This window comes from Carettochelys insculpta, chromosome 4, assembly GCF_033958435.1.
Source record: "Carettochelys insculpta isolate YL-2023 chromosome 4, ASM3395843v1, whole genome shotgun sequence".
Lineage (NCBI taxonomy): Eukaryota > Metazoa > Chordata > Testudines > Carettochelyidae > Carettochelys > Carettochelys insculpta.
The window spans coordinates 24,030,637-24,054,285 of NC_134140.1; the positions used below are offsets into that span (position 1 = coordinate 24,030,637).

General features: G+C 46.3%; 1 protein-coding gene across 4 annotated transcripts in view; it reads right to left on the bottom strand.

Annotated features, from left to right (window-relative positions):
- Positions 1 to 3,277: 3,277 nt before the first annotated feature.
- The window catches only part of KIAA0232 (KIAA0232 ortholog), a 149,217-nt gene continuing 128,845 nt past the window's right edge, over positions 3,278 to 23,649 (bottom strand). For all 4 annotated transcript variants that reach the window (XM_074992451.1, XM_074992449.1, XM_074992450.1 and 1 more), the window contains 2 exons: positions 6,945 to 7,039; positions 3,278 to 5,843 (listed from right to left, as the gene is read on the bottom strand). In XM_074992451.1, coding sequence (XP_074848552.1) covers positions 5,664 to 5,843; positions 6,945 to 7,039 — 275 coding nt within the window. In that variant the 3' untranslated portion in view covers positions 3,278 to 5,663. The remainder of the gene's footprint in view (positions 5,844 to 6,944; positions 7,040 to 23,649) is intronic.

Genomic DNA, 23,649 nt, shown 5'->3' on the forward strand with positions numbered 1-23,649 from the left:
TCCTAGAATACTCAAGGAGCTGACAGAGGAGGTATCTGAGCCTTTATCTATCATCTTTGGAAAATCATGGGAGACAGGAGAGATTCCAGACGACTGGAAAAGGGCAAATATAGCACCCATCTATAAAAAGGGTAATAAGAATAACCTGGGAAACTACAGGCCAGTCAGCTTAACTTCTGTGCCAGGAAAGATAATGGAGCAGGTAATTAAAGAAATCATCTGCAAGCACTTGGATGGCGGTAAGGTGATAGGGAACACCCAGCATGGATTTGTAAAGACAAATCATATCAAACTAATCTGATAGCTTTCTTTGATAGAATAACAAGCCTTGTGGCTAGAGGAGAAGCGGTAGATGTGGCATACCTAGACTTTAGTAAAGCATTTGATACAGTCTCGCGTGATACTCTAATAAAACAGCTAGGCAAATACAATTTAGATGAGGCTACTATAAGGTGGGTGCATAACTGGCTGGATAACCATTCTCAGAGTAGTTCTTAATGGTTCTCAATTCTGCTGGAAAAGTATAACAAGTGGGGTTCCGCAGGGGTCTGTGTTAGGACCGGTTCTGTTCAATATCTTCATCAACAATTTAGATATTGGCATAGGAAGTATGCTTATTATGTTTGTAGATGATACCAAGCTAGGAGGGGTTGCAACTGCTTTGGAGGATAGGGTCATAATTCAAAATGATCTGGATAAATTGGAGAAATGGTCTGAGGTAAACAGGATGAAGTTTAATAAGGACAAATGCAAAGTGCTCCACTTGGGAAGGAACAATCAGTTTCACACAAACAGAATGGGGAGAGAATGTCTGGGAATGACTACAGCAGAAAGGGATCTAGGGGTTATAGTGGACCACAAGCTAAATGAGTCAACAGTGTGATGCTGTTGCAAAAAAAAGTAAACAGGATTCTGGGATGCATTAACAGGTGTGTTGTGAACAAGACAAGTCATCATTCTTCCACTCTACTCTGCGCTGGTTAGGCCTCAGCTGGAGTAGTGTGTCCAGTTCTGGGCACCGCAGTTCAAGAAAGATGTAGAGAAATTAGAGAGGGTCCAGAAAAGAGCAACAAGAAGGATTAAAGATCTAGAAAATGTGACCTATGAAGAAAGGCTGAAAGAATTGGGCTTGTGTAGTTTGGAAAAGAGAAGATTGAGGGGCGACATGATAGCAGTTTTCAGGTATCTAAAAAGGTGTCCTAAAGAGGAGAAAGGAAAACTTGTTCTTTTTGGCCTCTGAGGATAGAATAAGAGGAAATGAACTTAAACTACATCAAGGGAGGTTTAGGTTGGACATTAGGAAAAAGTTCCTAACTGTCAGGATGGTCAAACAGCGGAATAAATCGCCAAGGGAGGTTGTGGAATCTCCATTACTGGAGATATTTAAGAACAGGTTAGATAGATGTCTATCAGGGATGGTTTAGACAGTACTTGGTCCTGCCATTAGGGCAGGGGGCTGGACTCGATGGCCTCTCAAGGTCCCTTCCAATCCTAGTATTCTATGAGTATATGACCCATGGAGACCTGCACAAAACCTCTCCCATCAGTTTGAGCTCAGGGGAAGGGGATAAAAGTCTACATCAAGAAAATTAGTACTATGGTCCTTGGAATTTGGAGAAAACATTATTTCTAAGCAGCTTAGCCCTAAAGAACATATGTAGTTTGCACATTACAGAAGCTTTATTACCTTTTGAAATCTAAGACTACCTCATTTCTGGATCTTTGTTTACCTGCTTTAACCTTGTAAACAATATTTCTTCTTTTTAATACGTCTTTAGGTAATTATACGATTGGCAACAAGCATTGAACTTGCTGGGAGATCTATCACTGGTCCTTTGGGACTGGCAGTAACCTGAATTTTATGATTTTTGGTGAGGAATGGACCATGTATTCCAAAGACAAACTTGGCTTAGGTGGCAAGATAGACCAGAATACCCAAGCAAATAGTCTATGACTTCATGTTAAGGCTATTTTAGGGCTTGAGGAGTTCACACTTGACAGGTTATGCTTAAGTATAGAAAACAATCAGTTTGGGGGTTTGTGCCCTGTTTCTTAACAGTCTGCCTTGATGATGGCCCTCATGGTCATGAGCCACTCTAGACAGCTTAAAAACTGCTACTACTTTCATCTCTCATTATCAGCTTTCCATCACTGCCATCAATCTCCCTGCCCATCCTTCTCTTTTAGATCCCTTTTGCCATCTTTTTCTCCTTTTATCAGAGAGAGATTGAACAGAGAAAAAACTGTATACAGTCTCCATTACTTCTACCTCTACAACTTGTGCCAAATTGGGATGAGCTTTGCCAGTGGCCTCAGATGGTTGTAGGGAGGTCAGCCTGTAGGTGAGTATTGTACCCTTTGTATTCAGTGTTGTATTTGAAAATGCAAGCAACATCCAAAAATATTTAACAGTGCAATTAATCATATTATTAATCATGATTAATCTCAACAGCCCCAGTTTAAACCTCAGAGTATGAAGTTTTCTACAATCATAATTGGGCAGGAATTGTCATGTGGGTTCACCTCTTCTAATTTGTCTTAGACAAGTTCAAGGGTCCAAAGATTTAAATGACACATGTAGTACCTAATGTTCCCTCAATTTTTTATGTCCATGTGCAGAATAATTTGTTATGTGCACCAGTGTAGAAGTGATGTGTCACATAATAAAGGTCATTCCACACATGTAGCAGGGGTCAGGTCAAGGAGTTGGGGTATAGGAGACAGTTCAGGACTGGGGCAGAGGATTGGGGTGCAGGGTGAGGGCTCTGGGATGGGGCTACAGATGAGAGGTTCAAGATGTCCCACATGAGAGGTGCCTCTCCATGCCTGCCACAACTTCAGCAGGCACAGCTGGGGAAGGTCTGGGCTAGGTGGGCAGGGAGCTCTTGGGCAATTCCAAGTTGAGTGCCATGGATATGGGAGAGATGCACTCCTCCAGCGCTCCCACAGACCTGCTGTGGCTGGAAGAGGGATACCCCTCTCACCCCAGCCCCTGCATTGATCTGCCAAGGCTGTGAGGAGGTGCACCAGTGTGGATCTGCGTCAGCAGTTCGGCAGCTCTGTGCTGTGGCAGAAGCAGCACTCTGTGCAGCAACCCTGACCCCTGCATGGGGCTGTTAGGCAACTGCATGACTGCACAGCTTAGAGGGATCTTTATTTGTCTCAGGTAGACTAAAACACAAGGAAAGAAGACGTTATAGCAATGAAAAGCGAATTACTAAGTGCTGGATGTTTAAATCTGAATGAGGATTGTGCATCTTAACTAATGCAAAAAAAATACACATAGGCCATCCAATTGTCCTTTTATATTTTTATTCGGTGTTAAGTAACCCCACAAGAAAACAAAATCAGTTACTCTGGTGTACATGAAATCAGAACAAATACAACCACTTGAAGCAAAACAGTAGAAACAAATTTCAGCCCAGGAATGGAAAACTGATATTTCAGTGCTATGGATATGCAATGCGCTTCATACCACAGTGCAGTTCAGCGTTTGCCAGCCTTTAATGCTTTTTTGTGTCTATCCATACAGAAGAACTAAAAACCACACCTCAGCTCTCTCACTGAAAGCTTCAGAGCTTTAGCCATTAAACTATGAAAACAGTACAATTTGTTATTGCCCAAGCTCAATTATATATTTTATTTTCCCTCAAAGGTGCTGAAATATTACATCACTAAAATTAACACCTTTGTTGTTTTTGAGCCCTTTCTTACTAAAAAAGCAGCTCTAGCCAAAATATAATGAGCCAACGTTTGTTTGAAATATGTCCATTCGGTCATTTTCTATTCAAGAATGAAAATTTATTCCATTCTCCTGTGTAGTGATTTGAGAAATTTACATGTTGAGTTCATTTTACTTTCAGGTTTACAGATAAATAGTTTTCAGTGCAGGTGCTAAACAACCTCTTAAGGAAGCTCCAGAAGAAAGTAAAATATATAAAAACCTATCCAAAATCTGAAAATAAATAAAAATTTACAGTGTCAAAGATTTGTTTTATGAGTATACACCCTAAGATAATCCGGTTAATAGCAGGACCAGCAATATTTTCCTGTTAACAAAAAAGCCAGTTAAGTAGGGGTTTTAACAGAAAGGATACATGCAGTCTTGCATGACTTTATAATTGCAGATCTCAACTTTTTTACTATCAATTAAGAAACAGCAACAAAACCCAGTTCAATTCACTTCCCTGCCACAGAACATATTTCAAAGCCAGTTCAGATCATATTTAAACAGTTATAATTCTTCGGAGGTTTTTATTGCCTGTGAAAATTAACAGTTAAGCTTTCTCAAGTCAGTACTGGACTTTCTGCACTTCCTGATGTTATAGACATGCTGCTATTGTATAGATTAGTTTTTAAAAACTTAGTTGGTAAAACTTAGGATGTTTAGTTTTGCAAATATTGCTCCTCCTGACTTATAAATTTTGCATAATGTGTTAAAAGCACAAGGAGCTGATAGTCTTGTACAGATGCAACTTGATGATGTATTGACTTTCTAGGTTAACAAAATAAAATTTAAAAGCAAGTCACATAAAGCAACAATCACTACTGCAATCACACATATATGTTGTAAGTCATCACTTCCCCCCCAGGCCCCTACCCCCCCACACATAACTTGCCCTTAACATTCTCTCAGGAACACAAAATGAACTACGAGATTTACTAAATTACAGCCACAACAGCTAACTGCAGCAGCCAGAGGATTTCTTTCAAGTTAAGCATTGACCTTTTGCATATAAAACACTGAACATTCTGAGCATTTTAGATAGTTTTAGTCGTCAGGCTCAAATTCAATACAGGATGCATTTGCAGGTTACAGGAAATCATCTGCAACAAGACAAAATCTTTCTTACTTGTTGCAAAATTTGCAGCTACTCCCATATCACCCCCAATGGTTGGGGGAAAGAGGGGTGTTTTGTTTTATTTAATACTTCTACCTTACAATGGCAGGTCACTTTTAAAAGGACAAAAAAAAAAAAAATTGCCCATACCTACAAAAATCCTTGGCTTCTCCAGTTAGCAAGAAGACTACAAACCAAAGCATCTTCAGCGTTGGTTTGCAGAATGGGTGAGGGATGGGAAGATCATAGGATAGAAAACACAGTTTCTGTAAGTCTCTAAAGCACAACCCTGTTGTTCCTACTTCAAAGTTATGAGATTTACTGAATGAAGACTGGACAAGTCATTCATGCATTTCTCCTGCATTCAGAAAGGCACTGATAGATTACAGTGTTTAGTATTTATCTCCCAGTTCTTAAAGAACAAATCTTAAATGTGCCAAAAGCTAAAGTCTCTGAATAGCAGAAGTAGTTGTAGACACTGCAATGCTAATAAGATAGTAATAGTGGTAGGGCTACAGTTACGAATGAAAATAACTGCAGTTAAGATGCAAAAAAGCAGTGGTACCACTAAGACAAGCACATGCACATCCATTCTTGATTTGACAACACAATCTAGTCTAGTTCAAATAGCCAAGAATTAACAGTTTGGAGAAAGTAAAATATTCAACAGGACAGGTATGTCCCTACCTATAAAATAAGCAAGAAGAGAAAGATAAATACATATCTGAATCCGTTAACTGAAGAGGAAACTCAAGTTGTTGTTTTAGAGCTACAGACCCTCAGGAAGGACAGTTTTCCATCTCATGTTACTTTATGTTACTTTTATAGGTGAGTTCGAGAAAAAAGCTCCTCCTCACAAGGATCAGCCCATTCATTTCCACCTTCTGAAGCTGTCTCTTCAGAGCTGGAGCTATCACTTGAATATATTTTCTTCCTGAAGCCATTTGGTTTTGCTCCAGAATTTATATCCTCTGTGCACCTTGCTTCATGAACAGAAGAAACCTAAGGATTTAAATTGACGGTTTATTTGGTACCTCAGAAAACAGAACATTTGTCTATTTATAGGCCATCAGGTTTTATAATGATTTTTGGTGTGTTAATGGTAAGAAGCCACAGTTACCCAGAGTCAGAGTTTTCATTTTCCTTCTCTAACTTAGACCTTAATAGTGAAAGTTGGGCTGTTACAACAAATGCACGTTCTGGGCAGCATTTTTTCATCCACCCCTTTTATTCTAAATCTACTGTTTCTACCTCTCTCACTGGACCATATTTATAAGAATACCTAATTATCACTGCTAACTGGAGAGTGAATGTCCAAATCATTCCCAAATCTTAAGGTCTCACATCATGCTGATCTATCTGCATCACTTCTCACTTCAGGAAATACATTATAATTGCAGTAACATCAATTAATGAAAAAAAGAGTACGTTTAGTGAAAAATCTAGAGGCTATCAGCACTACACAATATGTTCTATTGTGCAGTTTTCGAGAAGCGTGTCCAAGCAGTCATCTTAGGCAATAGTCAAGGGCAAAAACTGGGACAAAAAAGATTTTCTCCTATTGCAACAGTACCATTCACGAGAGCAGTAGTTCGTCACTTATGAAAAGGACACAAAGTTCAACCCGTATATTGTTCACAAATCTGTGGATTTTCTTTTTTTTTTTTTAACCAAAGGATGTTGTGAAGCTCAAGACTACAACAGGGTTTAAAAAAAGAACTAGATATAGTCATAGTTAGACTTGTCCTCCATGAATATTAGTCAGGATGGGCAGGGATGGTAACCCTAGCCGCTGTTTGTCAGTTGCTTCCGTGTGGTTTACAGAAGCATACTCTCCCACTCAAATTAGTGGAAGTAAGCTCTGAAGAAAACTACAGCACTCTTCCCACGTATCTGATCAGTCTTCACAATCATTTTAAAGGGTTTACATTCCACCCTCTTGGCCAGAAGACAGGATAAGCATGGGAAAAGGTTTGCAGAGAATGCCAGGATGAGAAAGTGGCTTCAAAATGAAGATGTGAACAAAATCAGAATTTGTAATCTGGAATGCATCTGGGGCCAGCCACAAAGACTGATGTCGGAGGATAAAAGTAAGTCACCCACCATATTAAAATCTAAGAGATGTTCTTCACTGTTGGTAACTTCCTGTACTTCTGGGTATTCTTCACCATTCTCCCCCTTGGCATGTGTGTAACATTCTTGAGGGGTGTTTGTTTCAGAGTGAAGGAGATAGAAAAAAAATCTCATTAGCAAACAAGATTATCCACATTCCACTAAAATATGTAACAAGTTCTCTTCGGCTTTATTTGGCTACGTCTACACGTGCCCCAAACTTCAAAATGGCCACGCAAATGGCCATTTCAGAGTTTACTAATGAAGCGCTGAAATGCATATTCAGCGCTTCATTAGCATGCAGACGGCAGCGGCGCTTTGAAATTGACGCGGCTTGTCGCCACGCGTCTCATCCAGACGGGGCTCCTTTTCGAAAGGACCCCGCCTACTTTGAAGTCCCCTTATTCCCATGGCGTCAATTTCGAAGCGCCGCTGCCGCCTGCATGCTAATGAAGCGCTGAATATGCATTTCAGCGCTTCATTAGTAAACTTCGAAATGGCCATTTGCATGGCCATTTCGAAGTTTGGGGCACGTGTAGACACGGCCTTTGTTTCAATGCTTGTAAAAGGTTCTGGATTGCCAGATTTAAATACTAAAGGACAATGTGGAGTTCTCAGCAGTGTCCTCAAATTTCACCTTGGACACCACTACAGCCAATGAACAAAATCTAATTTAATTACGAAAAACTTCTTAAATACAGTAACGTTATGTAGAATGACTACATCATTTCTCCCTTTTTGGCTAGAAATTTCTTAATTTTTTTAATTTCTGATACTGTAAACCATTTACAATCACGCTACCTCTATACAAAATCTAGCACAATGAAGAAAGAGAAGTTACTCACATGTAGTAACGATGGTTCTTCGAGATGTGTCCCCGTGGGTGCTCCACAATAGGTGTCAGGCTCGCCTGGCGCCGCAGATCGGAATTCTTCCAGCAGTTTCTCCTGGATCACGCATGCGCTGGCGCGCGCCGCTCCCCCACACACCCCCAGCTGCGTGCGCGATTCGGTCCCCACCAGTTCCTTGACCAACCGCCTCGAATGCTCCTGAAAAACACTAGGCAAAGATCCGAAGCGGGGAGGATGGGCGGGTGGTGGAGCACCCACGGGGACACATCTCGAAGAACCATCGTTACTACAGGTGAGTAACTTCTCTTTCTTCTTCGAGTGGTCCCTGTGGGTGCTCCACAATAGGTGACTACCCAGCAGTAACCCAAGTAAGGAGGTGGGTAATCGGTTTATCTGAAGCTTGCCCCCGAGAGGACTGCTGTCGACAGACGGGTATCCTCTTTGAATACCCGATGTAGGGCATAATGCTTAGGGAAGATGTTGTAGGATGACCAGGTCGCTGCCCTACAGATGTCTTTTAACGCGATGCCCTTGAAGAAGGCTGTTGATGCCGCCACCGCCCTGGTGGAGTGAGCCCTAGGCGGGGCCAGCAAAGGGGTCTTTCGAAGCTCGTAGCACATTTTTATACGGGACACAATGTGCTTTGAGATTCTCTGTGAAGAGAGACCATCTCCTTTTGACCTGGGAGAGAGAGAGACTAGAAGCCTGTCCATTTTTCCGGAAGGACTTAGCTCTGTCTATGCAGAAGGCCAACGCCCTCTTCACATCCAGGAGATGCAGGTGTGCCTCCTTGCTGGACCTGTGAGGCTTCGGGTAAAACGAGGGTAAAACTATTGGCTCGTTAAGATGGAACTCCGAAGAAACTTTTGGAACAAAGGCTGGGTGCAACATTAAGGCTACCGCCTCCTTTGAGAATACTGTGCAGGGCGGCATTGCCATCACTGCTGCGAGCTCACTCACCCTGCGGGCTGACGTAACTGCAGGGAGGAAGGTCGTTTTCATCGTAAGGAGACGGAGGGGAACTGTGGGTAAGGGTTCGAAAGGTGGACCCGATAGCATGCTGAGCACCAAGTCCAGACTCCACGATGGTGGAAGCAGTTTCCGAGGGGGGTACAGGCTTACCAACCCCTTCAAGAACCTTGTGACGACAGGATGGGCGAATACAGTGGGCCCTTCCTCTGTATGCCGAAAGGCTGATATAGCAGCGAGGTGGACCTTTAGTGAGGATAGAGAAGACCCGCCTCTTTTGAGGTCCAATAAGTATTCTAATATTGCAGGTATAGGAACGTCAAGGGGAGCTAACTGCTTGGCGGAACACCAGGCTATAATTCAAGTCCATTTCTGCTTGTAAGTCCTCCTGGTGGAGGTCCTTTGGCTACATTCCAGGACTTGTTGTACTCCCTCCGTACACATGCTCTCTAAGGAGCTGAGCCATGGATTAACCATGCTTGTAGACGCAGACCCTGAGGGTGCGGGTGCACTATAGACCCCTGAGTCTGCATGAGTAAGTCCGGTGCCACCGGCAGAGGAAGCGGTGGGCGGTCCAACATGCGCAGAAGCAAGGGAAACCATTGCTGCCGATCCCAAGTTCGGACTATGAGTATCATGCGAGCTCTGTCGCTTCTGGCTTTCTGCAGAACCTTGTGGATAAGCACTGTGGGGGGGAAACGCGTAAAGTAGAGGGCCCCTCCATGAAATCATGAATGCGTCCCCCCAGGGACCTCCGCCCTATTCCTGCCCTGGAGCAGTACTGGCGACACTTCTTGTTGTACTGGGTGGCAAACAGATCGATCTGGGGAACCCCCCCATGTACGAAAAATGCGCCGTGGCAGATCTGCCATTCGTGCGTGAGTGCGAAGTGCCTGCTCAGCTGATCTGCTTTCACGTTGTGAGCGCCAGGCAAGTACGAGACTTTCAACGTTATGTTACTGGCGATGCACCAGTTCCACAATCGGACTCCTTCCGCACATAGACCACGGGATCGTGCTCCTCCTTGTCGATTGATGTAAAACATAGTGGAGGTATTGTCGGTAGTGATCCCGACACCTTTGCCATGCAGGTAATCTCGAAAATGTTTGCAAGCATTGAACACTGCTCTGAGCCCCAGTATGGTATGTGCAGTGTCTGTTCTGCAGGGGACCATAGCCCTTGCGTTACCTTGTTGCCGATGTGCGCTCCCCATCCTATGTGGGAGGCGTCGGTAGCAAGAAAAATAGAAATTTGTGGTTGGTGAAAAAGGCACCCCCACTAGCAGATTCTTGTTATTTTCCCACCATGCTAGGGATCTGCGCACCTCTGACGTGGGCGACACTCCCCTGTGGACAATATGAGATGCCGGTTTGTAAACACTCACCAGCCAATGCTGCAGGCTTCGCATGTGTAACCTGGCATTCTGTACCACAAACGTCACTGCTGCCATGTGGCCCAACAGCTGTAGGCACGTTAGGACCGGCACCGTGGGGCTGTACGTCATGACTTGCACCAGTGAACTGATGGCGCGGAAGCGGGCTTGCTGGGATTTGAGTCCCTGACAACCTTGTTGTCCCGGGTGCTGGGAGGGTGGAACTGAATGTCTTGCTTGTAATTCCTCGGAGTGGAAGCCATTGCGTGCGAGGAAGCTCCAAGGTTAAGCTGGGCCCTTCTGTCCCGTCCTCCCACCCATGCTGGTGTGGGTAGAGGTAACCAGTTTGAACTCTCTGGATTAGACCATAATTCTCATCTGCCTTCCTGTCTAATTGTTCTCTGTCTGAGTGTCAGCAAGGGATGGGTGGGTCTCAAAGTATGCAGTCCTGGCCCAACAAGGAGGATTTTGTGCTGTAATTAACCAATCTTGCTGCTTTTAGGTAAACACTCAGAACAGATTAAACAGGATGTATCTGCCATCAAAGATGCAGTTAAAATCTTACATGCTGTAACTAAGAATGGAAAGATCTCATGGTTAAAATGGTTAGCTCAACAATTAGAATTTTCTCTTACTCCATTCCTGCATTCTATTGTAACCACTATTTTGGTTGTTCTTATCATAGTAGTTGTGTTTTGCATAACACTGTGCATCATTAGGAGACTAACTGATGTGGCTATCTCCTCCACGCAAATCCGATACATGGAGCTGACAAGTGATCCTAGCCAGTTCCGTGATTCCCCACATACCGATCGGATCATTGGGCACTTTTAGACTTCCCCCAAGTAGGGCAAAAGGTGCTGGCATCACCACCACCTTGCGTTCTGGGATGTAGTGTGGTGCATCAGGGGGTGGAATGTAGCCAGACAAAGTCTCCCCCTTACAAGCCAGCTTGCTCGCTGCCCCCCCACTGAGGAGCACACAGGGCACGGAAACGGCTGCTGACAGCACAGTCTTTGATGCCCTCATTGAGGCCCAGATATGCTGGCTTATCGTGACCCTGAGAAGCAGAAAGTACAGCTAGAAGGCTAACAGGCCAGACTGTCAACATGGGGGGGGGGACCCTCAAGAAATCACCCCAGCTGGCATTGATCAATATGATGCACACACACAATCGCCCAGAAGGGGACGTGCCCCGCCTGCACAAAAGAATGTCCTGTACTCCTAAATTGCTTATCTCTTGTCTTACAAGTGCAAACTAAGTAAGAAATGCCCTTGTAACAAACTGGTGTCACAAAGACAGACCAGTATGATCTGGCACCATAGATAAGAAAGAGAATACATAACCCAAAAGGGGTATAAAAGATGGGTCCAGCAGAACTCTAACTTTGAGTGCATTCCACCAACTACCTGCTGGTCGGGTCAGGTGATTGCCTCCCGAGGTCCACAACTGGGGACACCCAACCTCGTATTCTTCTTTCCGCGGAATTGAGTGACCGATCCGGCTTGGCTACGCTGGTATCGAGAGACGCAGAGAGGGTAAGATACACCCATGCTAGGTCTCTGACTTTTTTTGTGCACAGCTAAAGAATTAGAGCTCTGTAACTAGATGTCATTGTGCCAAGATATCATTGTGTTAGATGGTAACAGATATCTTTGTATTGGATTGTAACGTAACTTGTTAACACCTGTACTTTGCTAGCATATAAGAAGTAAACAATAGCGTTTTGTAACCGCACACTTATAACTGTAGCTTAAATAAACTTGTAACTAGTTAAGCTCTAAGCCTGACCTGCTGTTAACCCTTTTGTCACTGCAACACAGACAGCACAACAAAAGAACTTTAACCGTTTGGTTACTACAGCCTGGCCGTGGGTGAGAGTGCTAGGAGCTGTCTGCTCTAACAGTAAAAAAAACTGGGTTGTTTAGGACCCAGGGGAGTACCTCACCGCACATTACCCGGCCACCGGCTAACAGAATGTCGGGCAGATATACTCTTGCTGTGATAGAGTTTATGCGTGCCCCTATGAACTTTATATCTTGTGTGGGTTCGGTTTTTGACTTTGTGAGATTGATAACTAGGCCCAGCGAAGAAAACGTGTCCACTGTGACGCAAATCATGCGTAAGACCTCTGCCTTCGAGGCCCCTTTCAGCAGGCAGTCGTCCAGATATGGGAAAATAAACACCCCCTCTCTGTGCAGGTAGGCTGATACCACTGCCAGGGTTTTGCTAAAAACTCCGGGAGCCGAGGAAAGACCAAACGGAAGAACCCTGTACTGGAAGTGCTCCCTGCCGACAGTGAAGCGGAGGAAGCGTCTGTGTGCTGGGTGGATTGTTATATGAAAGTAAGCATCTGGTAAGTTGAGGGCTGCAACCAGTCTCCATCGTCCAGTGCCGTGAGTACAGAGGCAACTGTGATCATCCGAAAAACGTTGCTTGCGCAAGTAACGGTTGAGGCCCCATAGATCCAAGATGGGCCTCCAGCCTGCTGTTTTCTTCTCTGTTAGGAAGTAGCGTGAATAAAAAACTTTCCCCTGGAATTGCTCTGGCACTCCTTCCACCGCCCCTATGAACAGAAGGTGATCCACCTCCTGCTTGAGTCTCGCCTCGTGGGCAGCGTCTCTGAGATGAGGCCTGGCAGGAGGCTTTGTCGGTGGAAGTGACTGGAAGGGGATCGTGTAACCCGTGGCTGTAAGCTCTAGCACCCATCTGTCTGTGGTGATCTTTTGCCATTGGGAGTGGAACGGTTTGAGGCGATGATGGAACATGAGATGAGAGTGGCATTGAGCGATGGTATTGATAGTGCAGCCCCCGACATACCCGTCAAACTTGTTGGGAACGTCGCCTGGGAGTTCTGTACTGCTGCTGCTATTGATGGCACCCTTGGTCATAGCCTCTTTGATATTGAGCATGCTGTGGTTGGTAAGCGTAGCGTCTTTGCTGAGGATAAAATTTCTTCCTCCTGTATGGGGGAGTATAAATGCCCAAGGTTCTAAATGTGGCTCTCGAGTACTTGCTGGAGTGGAGGACCGAGTCGGTTGAGCCCGTAAGCAGCTTTTGTGTATCAAAGGGAAGATCCACGATCTTCACCTGGGGGTTCCTGGGGATACCAGACGTCTGGAGCCAGGACTCCCTACGCATGACCACTGCTGTAGCTGTTGAACGTGCCGCTGTGTCCACCATGTCCAGCGTAATTTGCCACTCTCAGTGATAGGGTAGAGGAGGAATATATCTTCCTGCCAAACAGCTCTAGCTTCTTAGCATCTTTATCCCATCCCCCCGATTTGTACTGAGACGCCTTTGACCTCTGCTGGGACAATTCGACCACCAAACAATTTGGTTGTGGGTGACTAAAGAGGAACTCCATGCCCTTGGCTGGGACGAAGTGCTTCTTATCTGCTCTCTTGTTCGTAGGCGGAATAGAGGCCGGAGTCTGCCATATGGTAGTGGCTGACTCCATAATGGCTTCGTCTAGCGGGATAGCAATTTTGGATGAAGCCGGGGGTCTCAAATTTTTGAGGAGTTTATGATGTTTCTCCTGCACCTCTGGCATTTGAATGTCTTGCGTGAAAGCCACTCTCTTGAACAGTTCCTGGAATTGTTTAAGGTCATCCGGTGGGGAGACATCCCTGGGGGCTGTGGCCTCATCTGGGGAGGCTGAGGAGGAACCACTGGGGTAAACCTCCCTCAAAACCTCAGGCTCCCGTGGTCGATGATATACTTGCTCCCTGGAGGATTGTGAAGGAAAGTCTCAGGGTTCTGGACCTCACTCCCCCTGAGACAACTGTGTTTCCATCCCAGAGCGAGAGTGTACACGGGGGTATTGAGCAGCAGGGGAGGACCTGCCCCTGCATCTAGGCCTGCAGTGTCTGTGTTCAGCATGATGCAGACAACCATAGCAGCATGGGCAAGGGCCCGGTGGTGGAGACCTGGGCCACGAGTGGAGAGTGTACCCACGATGTCTGGGAGAGCGGGACGTCCGCGATGACACAAATAGAGGTGAAACTGGTTTGTGATAGTACTCCAGGGGATCCATGCCCAGAAATGGTGAAGGTGGCCCAAGCCACGGTGAAACTGGTTGGAGGAACGGAGAGTGAGGTTCCAGATAAGCTGGTGGAGTCACAGCCCGTCGGTGCGGCGTGTGTATCTTGGGGGGAGGGCTAGGTGATAAGGGCAGCGCAGCCCTGCCTGGAGATGGACTGCGGTGCCGGGGTTTTGCTTTTTTTTTTTTTAGTGACAAAAAACGACAACTTACACGACAACCAGCTATCTTATCTGACTCTGGCCTTAGCTTGAGCAGATTCAGTCTGCAGCCGATGGTGGTTGAAAAGCAACTGCCGGGGACTGGATCGCGCACGCGGCCGGGGGTGCACGGGGGAACAGCGCGCGCCGGCGCATGCGCGATCCAGGAGAAACTGCTGGAAGAATTCCGATCTGCGGCGCCGGGCGAGCCCGACACCTATTGTGGAGCACCCACGGGGACCACTCGAAGAAGAACTGATCCTGATTGGAACCACTGAAAGTTAATGTAATCTAATTAATTAACATCTCAGTTTGGACTACTGGGGTTACTTAAAATTATCAGAGTATGTCTTGAATGTATACAAGCACAGGTAGTCAGATATACCCATCTTAAACATTGAAGATAGATGTATTAAAAAGCTAATGTCAGATTTTTAAACAAATAGGGTGAAATCTTGGCCCCATTAAAGTTAATGGAACAGAAATTTTGACACTGATTTAAATGGAGCAGAATTTCACCCATATTTGCTATGCCTTCCCTCTTCCCTCAGTACGTAAATTCTACCACTAAAGCTAGTCTGACAGCCCACCAGCAGGTGGCAGTGAAAAACAAATTTCACTACAGGAATGCTAGGAACTACCAGGTATACAGGTGGAAGTGTTTCCAAACTATATACATTACATATTACATTGATGCACTTTAATATTTTGTACTCTGCAAGCATTGATGTGATCATCAAACAAAAAGAAAAGCCAGTCACAACTTGTACTAGCAAATAGTCACAGAGAGGTAGCCATGTTGGTCTATCTTCACAAAACAAAAAAGTCTTGTAGCACTTTCAAGACTAACAAAATGGTTTATTAAGTGATGAGTTTTTGTGGGACAGATCCATGTCTTCATGGAAATTCTGCCCATATCTAAAGATGTGGGTTTGTCCCATGAAAACTCATCACCTAATAAACCCTTTTCTTTTTTAAAAAAAAAAAAAAAAATGGAGATACACATCTCCTAGAACTGGAAGGTCATCTAGTCTAGCCCCCTGCCCTCTTGGCAGAGCCAAGCATCATCCCTGACATTTATTTGCCCCAATCCCTAAATGGCCTCCTCAAGGACTGAACTCACAACCCTGGGTTTAGCAGGCCAATGCTCAAACCACTGAGCTATCCCTCCCCCCAAAATCTACTGTTCTTCCTGATGCGTTTTTAAACTTACTTACCCCCATAGCGCCTTTCAAGGATTGAACACCCACTCCTGGCTTTAGCAGGTCAATGCTTAAACCACTGAGCTATCCCTCCTGCATATAAAAGTATGTTTTGCCTCAGATCCCTAAATGGCCTCCTGAAGTATTGACCTTACAACCCTGGGTTTAATAGGCCCATGCTCAAACCACTGAGCTATCCCTTTTTGGGCTGAAGTTTTTGTTAGCCTTGAAAGTGCTACAAAGCTGCTTTTTTTTGTTTTGTTCTAGCAAAGGTTGACTACTGGAGTTCTCATCTAGTCATGATCCAAGTATGTGTACAACGCTGTAGTACAGTGTAGTTCCAGATTAATCTGTTGCGTTATCTGTTTGCCTGACTCCATTTATTTGCTGTAATACAATTCTGTAGCATACTGTGACTTACTGAGTGCTCAACACTTGAAATGGATAACGTAATGTTTTAGAATTAATAAAAGAATTTGTATGCAGTATGGTTGTAGTTATGTTAATCTAAGGATATCAGAGACAGGCATGATGCCTATCTCCCCAACAGAATTTGGTCCATTACAAGATATTAACACCAACCTTGTCTCACTAAAACAACTTGTGCATTCTACAAGAATGTATGACTATTTTGTAATTAATATTAAATAATAAGCCAAATTATTTAGTATTGTATTTCCAAGTTCTTATAAGTTCATTAACATATATTTGGTAATTGATTTCTAAGCAGTTCTGTTAGTGTTTACATGTGACACTTCACTAAGAATTCCTAAATGTAATTAAAAACTATATAAAGTATAAATTCTCTTGCCACTCCTAAAAATAAATAATAAATGTAAAAGTATTTGAGGATTTTAAGTACTAACAATGAGAGAGCAGTTCAGTCTCCATGTGTATTTCAATCCCTTGACTTCTCTCCTACACGAGAAACTGCTGATCAGTGCAATTGAAGTGAAAGGTGAACACTCCTACAGGAGTATCAGAAACCCGAGTTTTCTCGTATCAGTCACTAAGCATCCATTAGAATTTCCATTAAAAATTCCATTAAGGAAATGAATATACATAGGAAATACAATCGAATATGTTCAAAGTATTTAGTCATACATTTAGACTGTGTCTACACTACCACCCTCCTTTGAAAGGGAAGATGGTAAGTAGGATGTTGGGAGTTTCCTAGTGAAGTGCTGCGCTGCATATGCAGCGCTTCATTAAGCAAATTCCCTCCCGCGGCAACTTCAAAGTCCCTTTACTCCTCAAAATTTTGCCCCGGCACTTTGAATACCGGCGGGTGAGCTGTGGCTAGATGTGAGCCAGTACTTTGAAGTTTAATACTTTGGAGTTGCCGTGGGGAGGGAATTTGGTTAATGAAGTGCTGCATATACAGTGCAGCACTTCATTAGGCAACTCCCAGCACCCTACTTACCATCCTTCCTTTGAAGGAGGGTGGTAGTGTAGACAAGCCCTCAGAGATATCATTTCTTATAAGTCCTTGGCTTATTAATTAGAATGTTCAACAGAATTAGGACATATATACAAATTTTGAATGTTCAGTTTGCATTAATCATGTTAAGCTTATATTGAATGAGAAAGAAACATTACAAACATGGAGAATTCATGTGGGGGCAGTATTTTTGTTGTATTGTCTATATCAGGGGTCTGCAACCAAAATAGTGAGAAGAGACATCTTTTCAAACTCAGTTACAAAATCAGTATTTCAAGAGCCGCAATGCATGTGACTATGAGACAGTCCTTAATAAATAACGTCAAACCACATTTTTGTAACCCCTATTTTAAGAACAGTGTATGCACAATGATTTGTACCAGTGAGAAAGTTTAAGTTCCTTTCCCACCTGGATTGCAGCACAAATGAGGACAAAGGAAAACGCTGCGCCTGGGGACAGGTTCTTAAGCGGGAAGGACCAATGTTCGCACCAACCCTCCATGCCACAGAACAGGGGTGGGGAACTTTTTGCATGCAGGGAGCCACTGACCTGTAGAAAAATCAGTCTGGGGCCACTTAGGTAAGAAACAAAAAAACCCAACAACAAAAATCGTATAGGGGCCAAGGCTATGGGGTCTGGGCAGGAAGGAGGTATAGGAGTGGGCTGTGGGTGGAATGTCTAGGTGGGAGGAGGACAGGAAGTGGAGGTTTGGGTGGAAGGGAGTGCAGGAGCAACTGGGGAACGTGGGTCTAGGAGAGAGGACGGGTGCAGGAGGATTTAGGGTCTGGTGTCTGGAAGGGAGGGGGTGCAATGTCTGAGAGGGAGGGGCCAGGAAATGGGAAGGAGGGTGCAGGGTCTAGGTAAAAGGGGTGAACTTACCTTTGTAGCACCCTGACACACACGACTTTGCATCCCCTCTCGCCTGCTCCCCGGTACCACCCTTTGCTGCTCTGGCTAGAATTCCAGCCTATCAGAGCAGTGGTAGGAAGCCTCTGGGCAGGCTGCCCAGGCCACTGCTGCTCCCTCCATCTGGCAGAACATCAGTGACCAGCAACAGAGCCTGGCGCCACGTCCTCCCACCCGGCCCCCAGAAGAGCCTGTGGTCTATATCCACACCACAGCTTGTCTGATCTGACCCACAAGACTTGGGTTCTGTACCCTCCACAGGGCTGTAGGCTTCATACCATGGAGGGGAGCCCTGAGCCTCAGGCTCTGGATTCAGATCCATACTGTGCACCGACGTTTACCTACCCTGGCTACAAAAATTCTGCAAAATTGTTTCAATCAATTACATCCTATCTTGATTTAAAAATTGTGAGTGATGTACAATCCACCACAACACTTTATAAATTGTTCTACTGGGCAATTGCTCACCATTAAAATTGAGCCTTATTACTCCTTAGTGGCGGTCAAAATCAAATCTACTCCCCAGTAGGAAAGCTGTATCACCTTTTCCTTGAATGACACATGCAATCACCACCTTCTCGTCCAGCCACACGCCCACCAAAGCATTACAGTCATTCTGTCAAACCCTCTGCTTCATTATCTCAAGCCAACTTGCAATTACTCACAAGAAAAACTAAATTTTCTCTTTGCTACTACTATGGCCTCTATTTCCCTGAATATTGAAACAATTTACTCAACAGTAAGTACAATTGTCTATTATGTATTTGCAAAATGTATCCAAGTTTTGTTTATTTTTAGCACAAAGAAACAATTTGAATTTAATAAAAATGCAAATCAACAAATTATTATCAATGTACCCAATCTCACAAATGCACCAAAATTTACTGAAGTGCTTTCAAGTTATCATGCCCTCAAACATATGTGATCCAACAATTTTGGCCCCAAATTTAATTTTTTTGAAAGACTAGTTCTTACAGCTCAAGACTTGCACAAATCATGCTTGTTTTAAGAAATAAAGAGAAGTTACTCACTGTAGTAACGATGGTTCTTCAAGATGTGTCCCCGTGGGTGCTCCACGATAGGTGTCGGGCTCACCCCGGCGCCGCAGATCGGACCTTTCCAGCAGATTCTGCCGGACCGCGCATGCGCCGGCGCACGCCACTCCCCTGCGCGCTCCCGGCCACGTGCGCGATCTGGTCCCTGCCAGTTCTTTGACCAACTGCCTCGGATGCTCCTGAAAAACACCAAACAGAGATCCGAAGCGGGGAGGATGGGCGGGTGGTGGAGCACCCACGGGGACACATCTCGAAGAACCATCGTTACTACGGTGAGTAACTTCTCTTTCTTCCTCGAGTGTCCCCGTGGGTGCTCCACGATAGGTGACTACCCAGCAGTAACCCAAGAAAGGAGGTGGGTAATCGGGGTATGTGCAGCTTGCCCCCGAAAGGACTGCTGTCGAGAGACGGGTATCCTCTTGGAATACCCGGTGTAGAGCATAATGCTTGGCGAAGGTGTCATAGGATGACCAGGTTGCTGCTCTGCAGATGTCTTTTAACGCGATGCCCTTGAAAAAGGCTGTTGATGCCGCCACCACCCGGGTGGAATGAGCCCTAGGCGGGGCCAGTAAAGGAGTCTTTCGAAGTTCGTCGCAAATCTTCATGAAGGACACAATGAGCTTCGAGATTCTCTGTGAAGAGAGACCCTCTGCTTTTGACCTGGGAGCGAGAGAGACTAAGAGTCTGTCCGTTTTCCGGAAGGACTTAGTTCTGTCTGTGTAGAAGGCCAACGCCCTCCTCACGTCCAGGAGGTGCAGGCGTGCCTCCTTGCTGGAGCTATGAGGCTTCGGGTAAAACAAGGGTAAAACTATAGGTTCGTTAAGATGGAACTCTGAAGAAACTTTTGGAACAAAGGCTGGGTGCAGCCGTAAGGTTACCGCCTCCTTTGAGAATACCGTGCAGGGCGGCGTTGCCATAACTGCTGCGAGCTCACTCACCCTGCGAGCTGACGTGATTGCAAGAAGGAAGGTCGTCTTCATTGTAAGGAGACGGAGGGAAACCGTGGCTAAGGGTTCAAGGGGTGGTCCCGTTAGCGCGCTGAGCACCAGGTCCAAGCTCCATGATGGTGGAAGCGGTTTCCAAGGGGGGTACAGGTTTACCAGCCCCTTCAGGAACCTGGTAACAATAGGATGGGCAAACACCGTGGGCCCTTCCTCTTCATGCCGAAAAACCGATATAGCGGCGAAATGGACCTTCAACGAGGAGAGGGAGAGCCCGCCTCTCTTGAGGTCCAGTAAGTATTCTAGTATGACAGGTATAGGCACTTCAAGGGGAGCTAACTGCTTGGCGGAACACCATGCAGTGAATCGAGGACATTTCTGTTTGTAGATCTTCCTGGTGGAGATCCTTTGGCTACTTTCCAGGACTTGTTGTACTCCCTCCGTACATGTACTTTCTAGGGAGCTGAGCCATGGATTAACCATGCTTGTAGGCGCAGGCCTCGGGGGTGTGGATGTACTATGGACCCCTGAGCCTGCGTGAGCAGGTCCAGCGCTACCGGAAGGGGAAGCGGTGGATGATCCGACATGCGGAGAAGCAAGGGGAACCATTGCTGTCGATCCCATGTGGGGACCACTAGGATCATGCAGGCTCTCTCCCTCCTGGCTTTCTGCAGGACCTTGTGGATGAGCACCGTGGGGGGGAACGCGTAAAGCAGTGGGTCCTTCCATGAAATCGCGAACGCGTCCCCCAAGGACCCCCGCCCCAGTCCTGCCCTGGAGCAGTATTAGGGGCACTTCTTGTTGTGCTGAGTGGCAAACAGGTCTATCTGGGGAAACCCCCATGCATGAAAAATCGGTCGTAGCAGATCGGAGCGGATCTGCCACTCGTGAGTGAGTGCGAAGTGCCTGCTCAGCTGGTCTGCCTTCACACTGTGAGCGCCTGGTAAGTACGAGGCTTTCAACGTTATATTGTTGGCGATGCACCAGTTCCACAGCCGGACTGCTTCCGCACATAAGGCACGGGATCGAGCTCCGCCTTGTTGATTTATATAAAACATGGTGGAGATATTGTCTGTACTGATCTCGACTACCTTGCCTTGTATGTGGTCTTGAAAGTGTTTGCAGGCGTTGAACACCGCTCTGAGCTCTAGTATATTTATATGCAGTGACTGTTCCGTAGGGGACCACAGTCCTTGCATCACCTTTTCGCCAATATGTGCTCCCCACCCTATGTGGGAGGCGTCGGTGGTGAGAAAAATAGAGATTTGTGGTTGGTGAAAGGGTACCCCTGTTAGCATGTTCTTAGGGTTTACCCACCATTGCAGGGATCCGCGCACCTCTGTCGTGGGCAACACCACCCTGCGGACGGTATGGGATGCCAGCTTGTAAACGCTCGCCAGCCAATGTTGTAGGTTGCACATATGCAATCTGGTGTTCTGTACCACGAACGTTGCCGCTGCCATGTGGCCGAGCAGCTGCAAGCACGTTAAAACCGACACCGTGGAGCTGTATATAATGACTTGTACCAGGGAACCTATGGCGTGAAAGCGAGCATCGGGTAGATAAACCCTTGCTGTGATAGAATTTATGCGTGCCCCTATGAACTCTATGTCCTGTGTGGGGTCGATCTTTGACTTCGCAAGGTTGATGACCAGGCCCAGTGAAGAAAACGTGTTTGCTGTTACGCGTATCATGCGTAGTACCTCCGCCTTCGAGGCCACTTTCAGTAGGCAGTCGTCCAGATATGGGAATATAAATACCCCATCTGTGCAAGTAGGCTGACACCACTGCCAGGGTCTTGGTTAAGACTCTGGGGGCCGAGGAGAGGCTGAACGGCAGAACCTTGTATTGGAAATGTTCTTTGCCGACCATAAACCGGAGAAAATGTCTGTGAGCCGGGTGGATCGTTATATGAAAATACGCATCTTGTGAGTCGAGGGCTGCAAACCAATCTCTATAGTCCAGTGCCATGAGTATAGAGGCGACTGTGATCATCCGAAAGCGTTGTTTGCGCAAGTACCGATTGAGGCCTTGAAGATCTAGGATGGGCCTCCAGCCTCCTGTTTTCTTCTCTGTGAGGAAGTATCGTGAATAAAACCCTTTCCCCTGGAGTCACTCCGGCACTCTTTCCACCGCCCCTATAAGCATCAGGTGGTCCACCTCGTGCTTGAGTTTCGCCTCATGGGAGGCATCCCTGAGATGAGGCCTGGGCGGAGGTCTTGGCGGTGGGAGCGACTGGAAGGGGATCACGTAACCCGTGGCTATGATCTCTAGTACCCACTTGTCTGTGGTGATCTTTTGCCATTGTGAGTGGAACGGTCGGAGGCGATGATGGAACATTAATTGTGGATGACATTGCGCGATGGTAGTAATAGTGCAGCCCTCGACCTGTCCGTCAAACTTGTTGCCTTTGGGCCTGCCCCGAGGATGCACAGCCTTGTTGGGAACGTCGCCTAGGAGTTCTATACTGTTGCTGCTGTTGATGCCGCCCTTGGTCGTAGCCCCGTTGGTACTGAGAACGCTGAGGCTGGTACGGGTATCGCCTTTGTTGAGGGTAATACTTTTTCTTTCTGTATGGAGGGGTATAAATACCCAGGGTTCTGAGTGTGGCTCTTGAGTCTTTACTGGAATGAAGGACTAAATCAGTTGACTCTGCAAACAACTTCTGCGTGTCGAAAGGGAGATCGACAATTTTTGCCTGCAGATCCCTCGGGATACCCGATGTCTGGAGCCAGGATTCCCTGCGCATGACCACTGCCGTAGCCGTTGAGCGTGCCGCCATGTCCACTACGTCCAGGGCGATCTGGACTCCCGTCCTTGAAGCTGCATAGCCCTCTTGCACGATGGCCTTCAGCACCGGCTTCTTATCTTCTGGAAGTGAATCCATGAGAGAAGTAAGCCTGGAGTAATTGTCGAAATTGCGGTTCGCTAGATGTGCTGCATAATTAGCCACTCTCAGCAGCAGGGTGGGGGAGGAGTACACCTTTCTGCCAAATAGCTCTAGCTTCTTGGCATCTCTATCCGTTCCCCCCGCTTTGTACTGGGAAGTCTTCGATCTCTGCTGAGACGATTCTACCACCAAAGAATTTGGTTGTGGGTGACTAAACAGGAACTCCATGCCCTTCGCCGGGACGAAGTATTTCTTATCCGCCCTCTTGTTTATAGGTGGAGCGGAAGCCGGGGTCTGCCATATGGTAGTAGCAGACTCCATGACTGCTTCGTTGAGCGGGATAGCGATTTTGGACAAGGCCGGAGGCCTCAGGTTTTTGAGGAGCTTGTGGTGCTTCTCCTGCACCTTTGCTGTTTGGATGCCTTGCGTGAAAGCCACCCTTTTAAACAGCTCCTGAAACTGTTTGAGGTCGTCCGGGGGGGCAACATCCCCAGGGGCTGTAGCCTCGTCAGGGAAGGACAAGGAGGAACCACTAGGGTAGACCTCCCTTGAACTCTCAGGGTCCTGCTGCCGGTGGTACACCCTCTCGCTGGAGGCTTGTGAGGGAAAAATTCGGGGTTCCAAAATCAGCTCCCCTTGAGACAGCTGTGTTTCCGTCCCCGTCGTGAGTGCCCGCAGGGGTACTGGGCGGTTGAGGGGGACCTGCCCCTGAGTGTATGCCTGTGGTGTCTATGCCCAGCGTGATAAGGATGACCGTGGCAGCACGGGCATGGTTCCTGGGATGGAGACCTGGACCACTCTCGAGGTGCATACCCCCGATGTCTG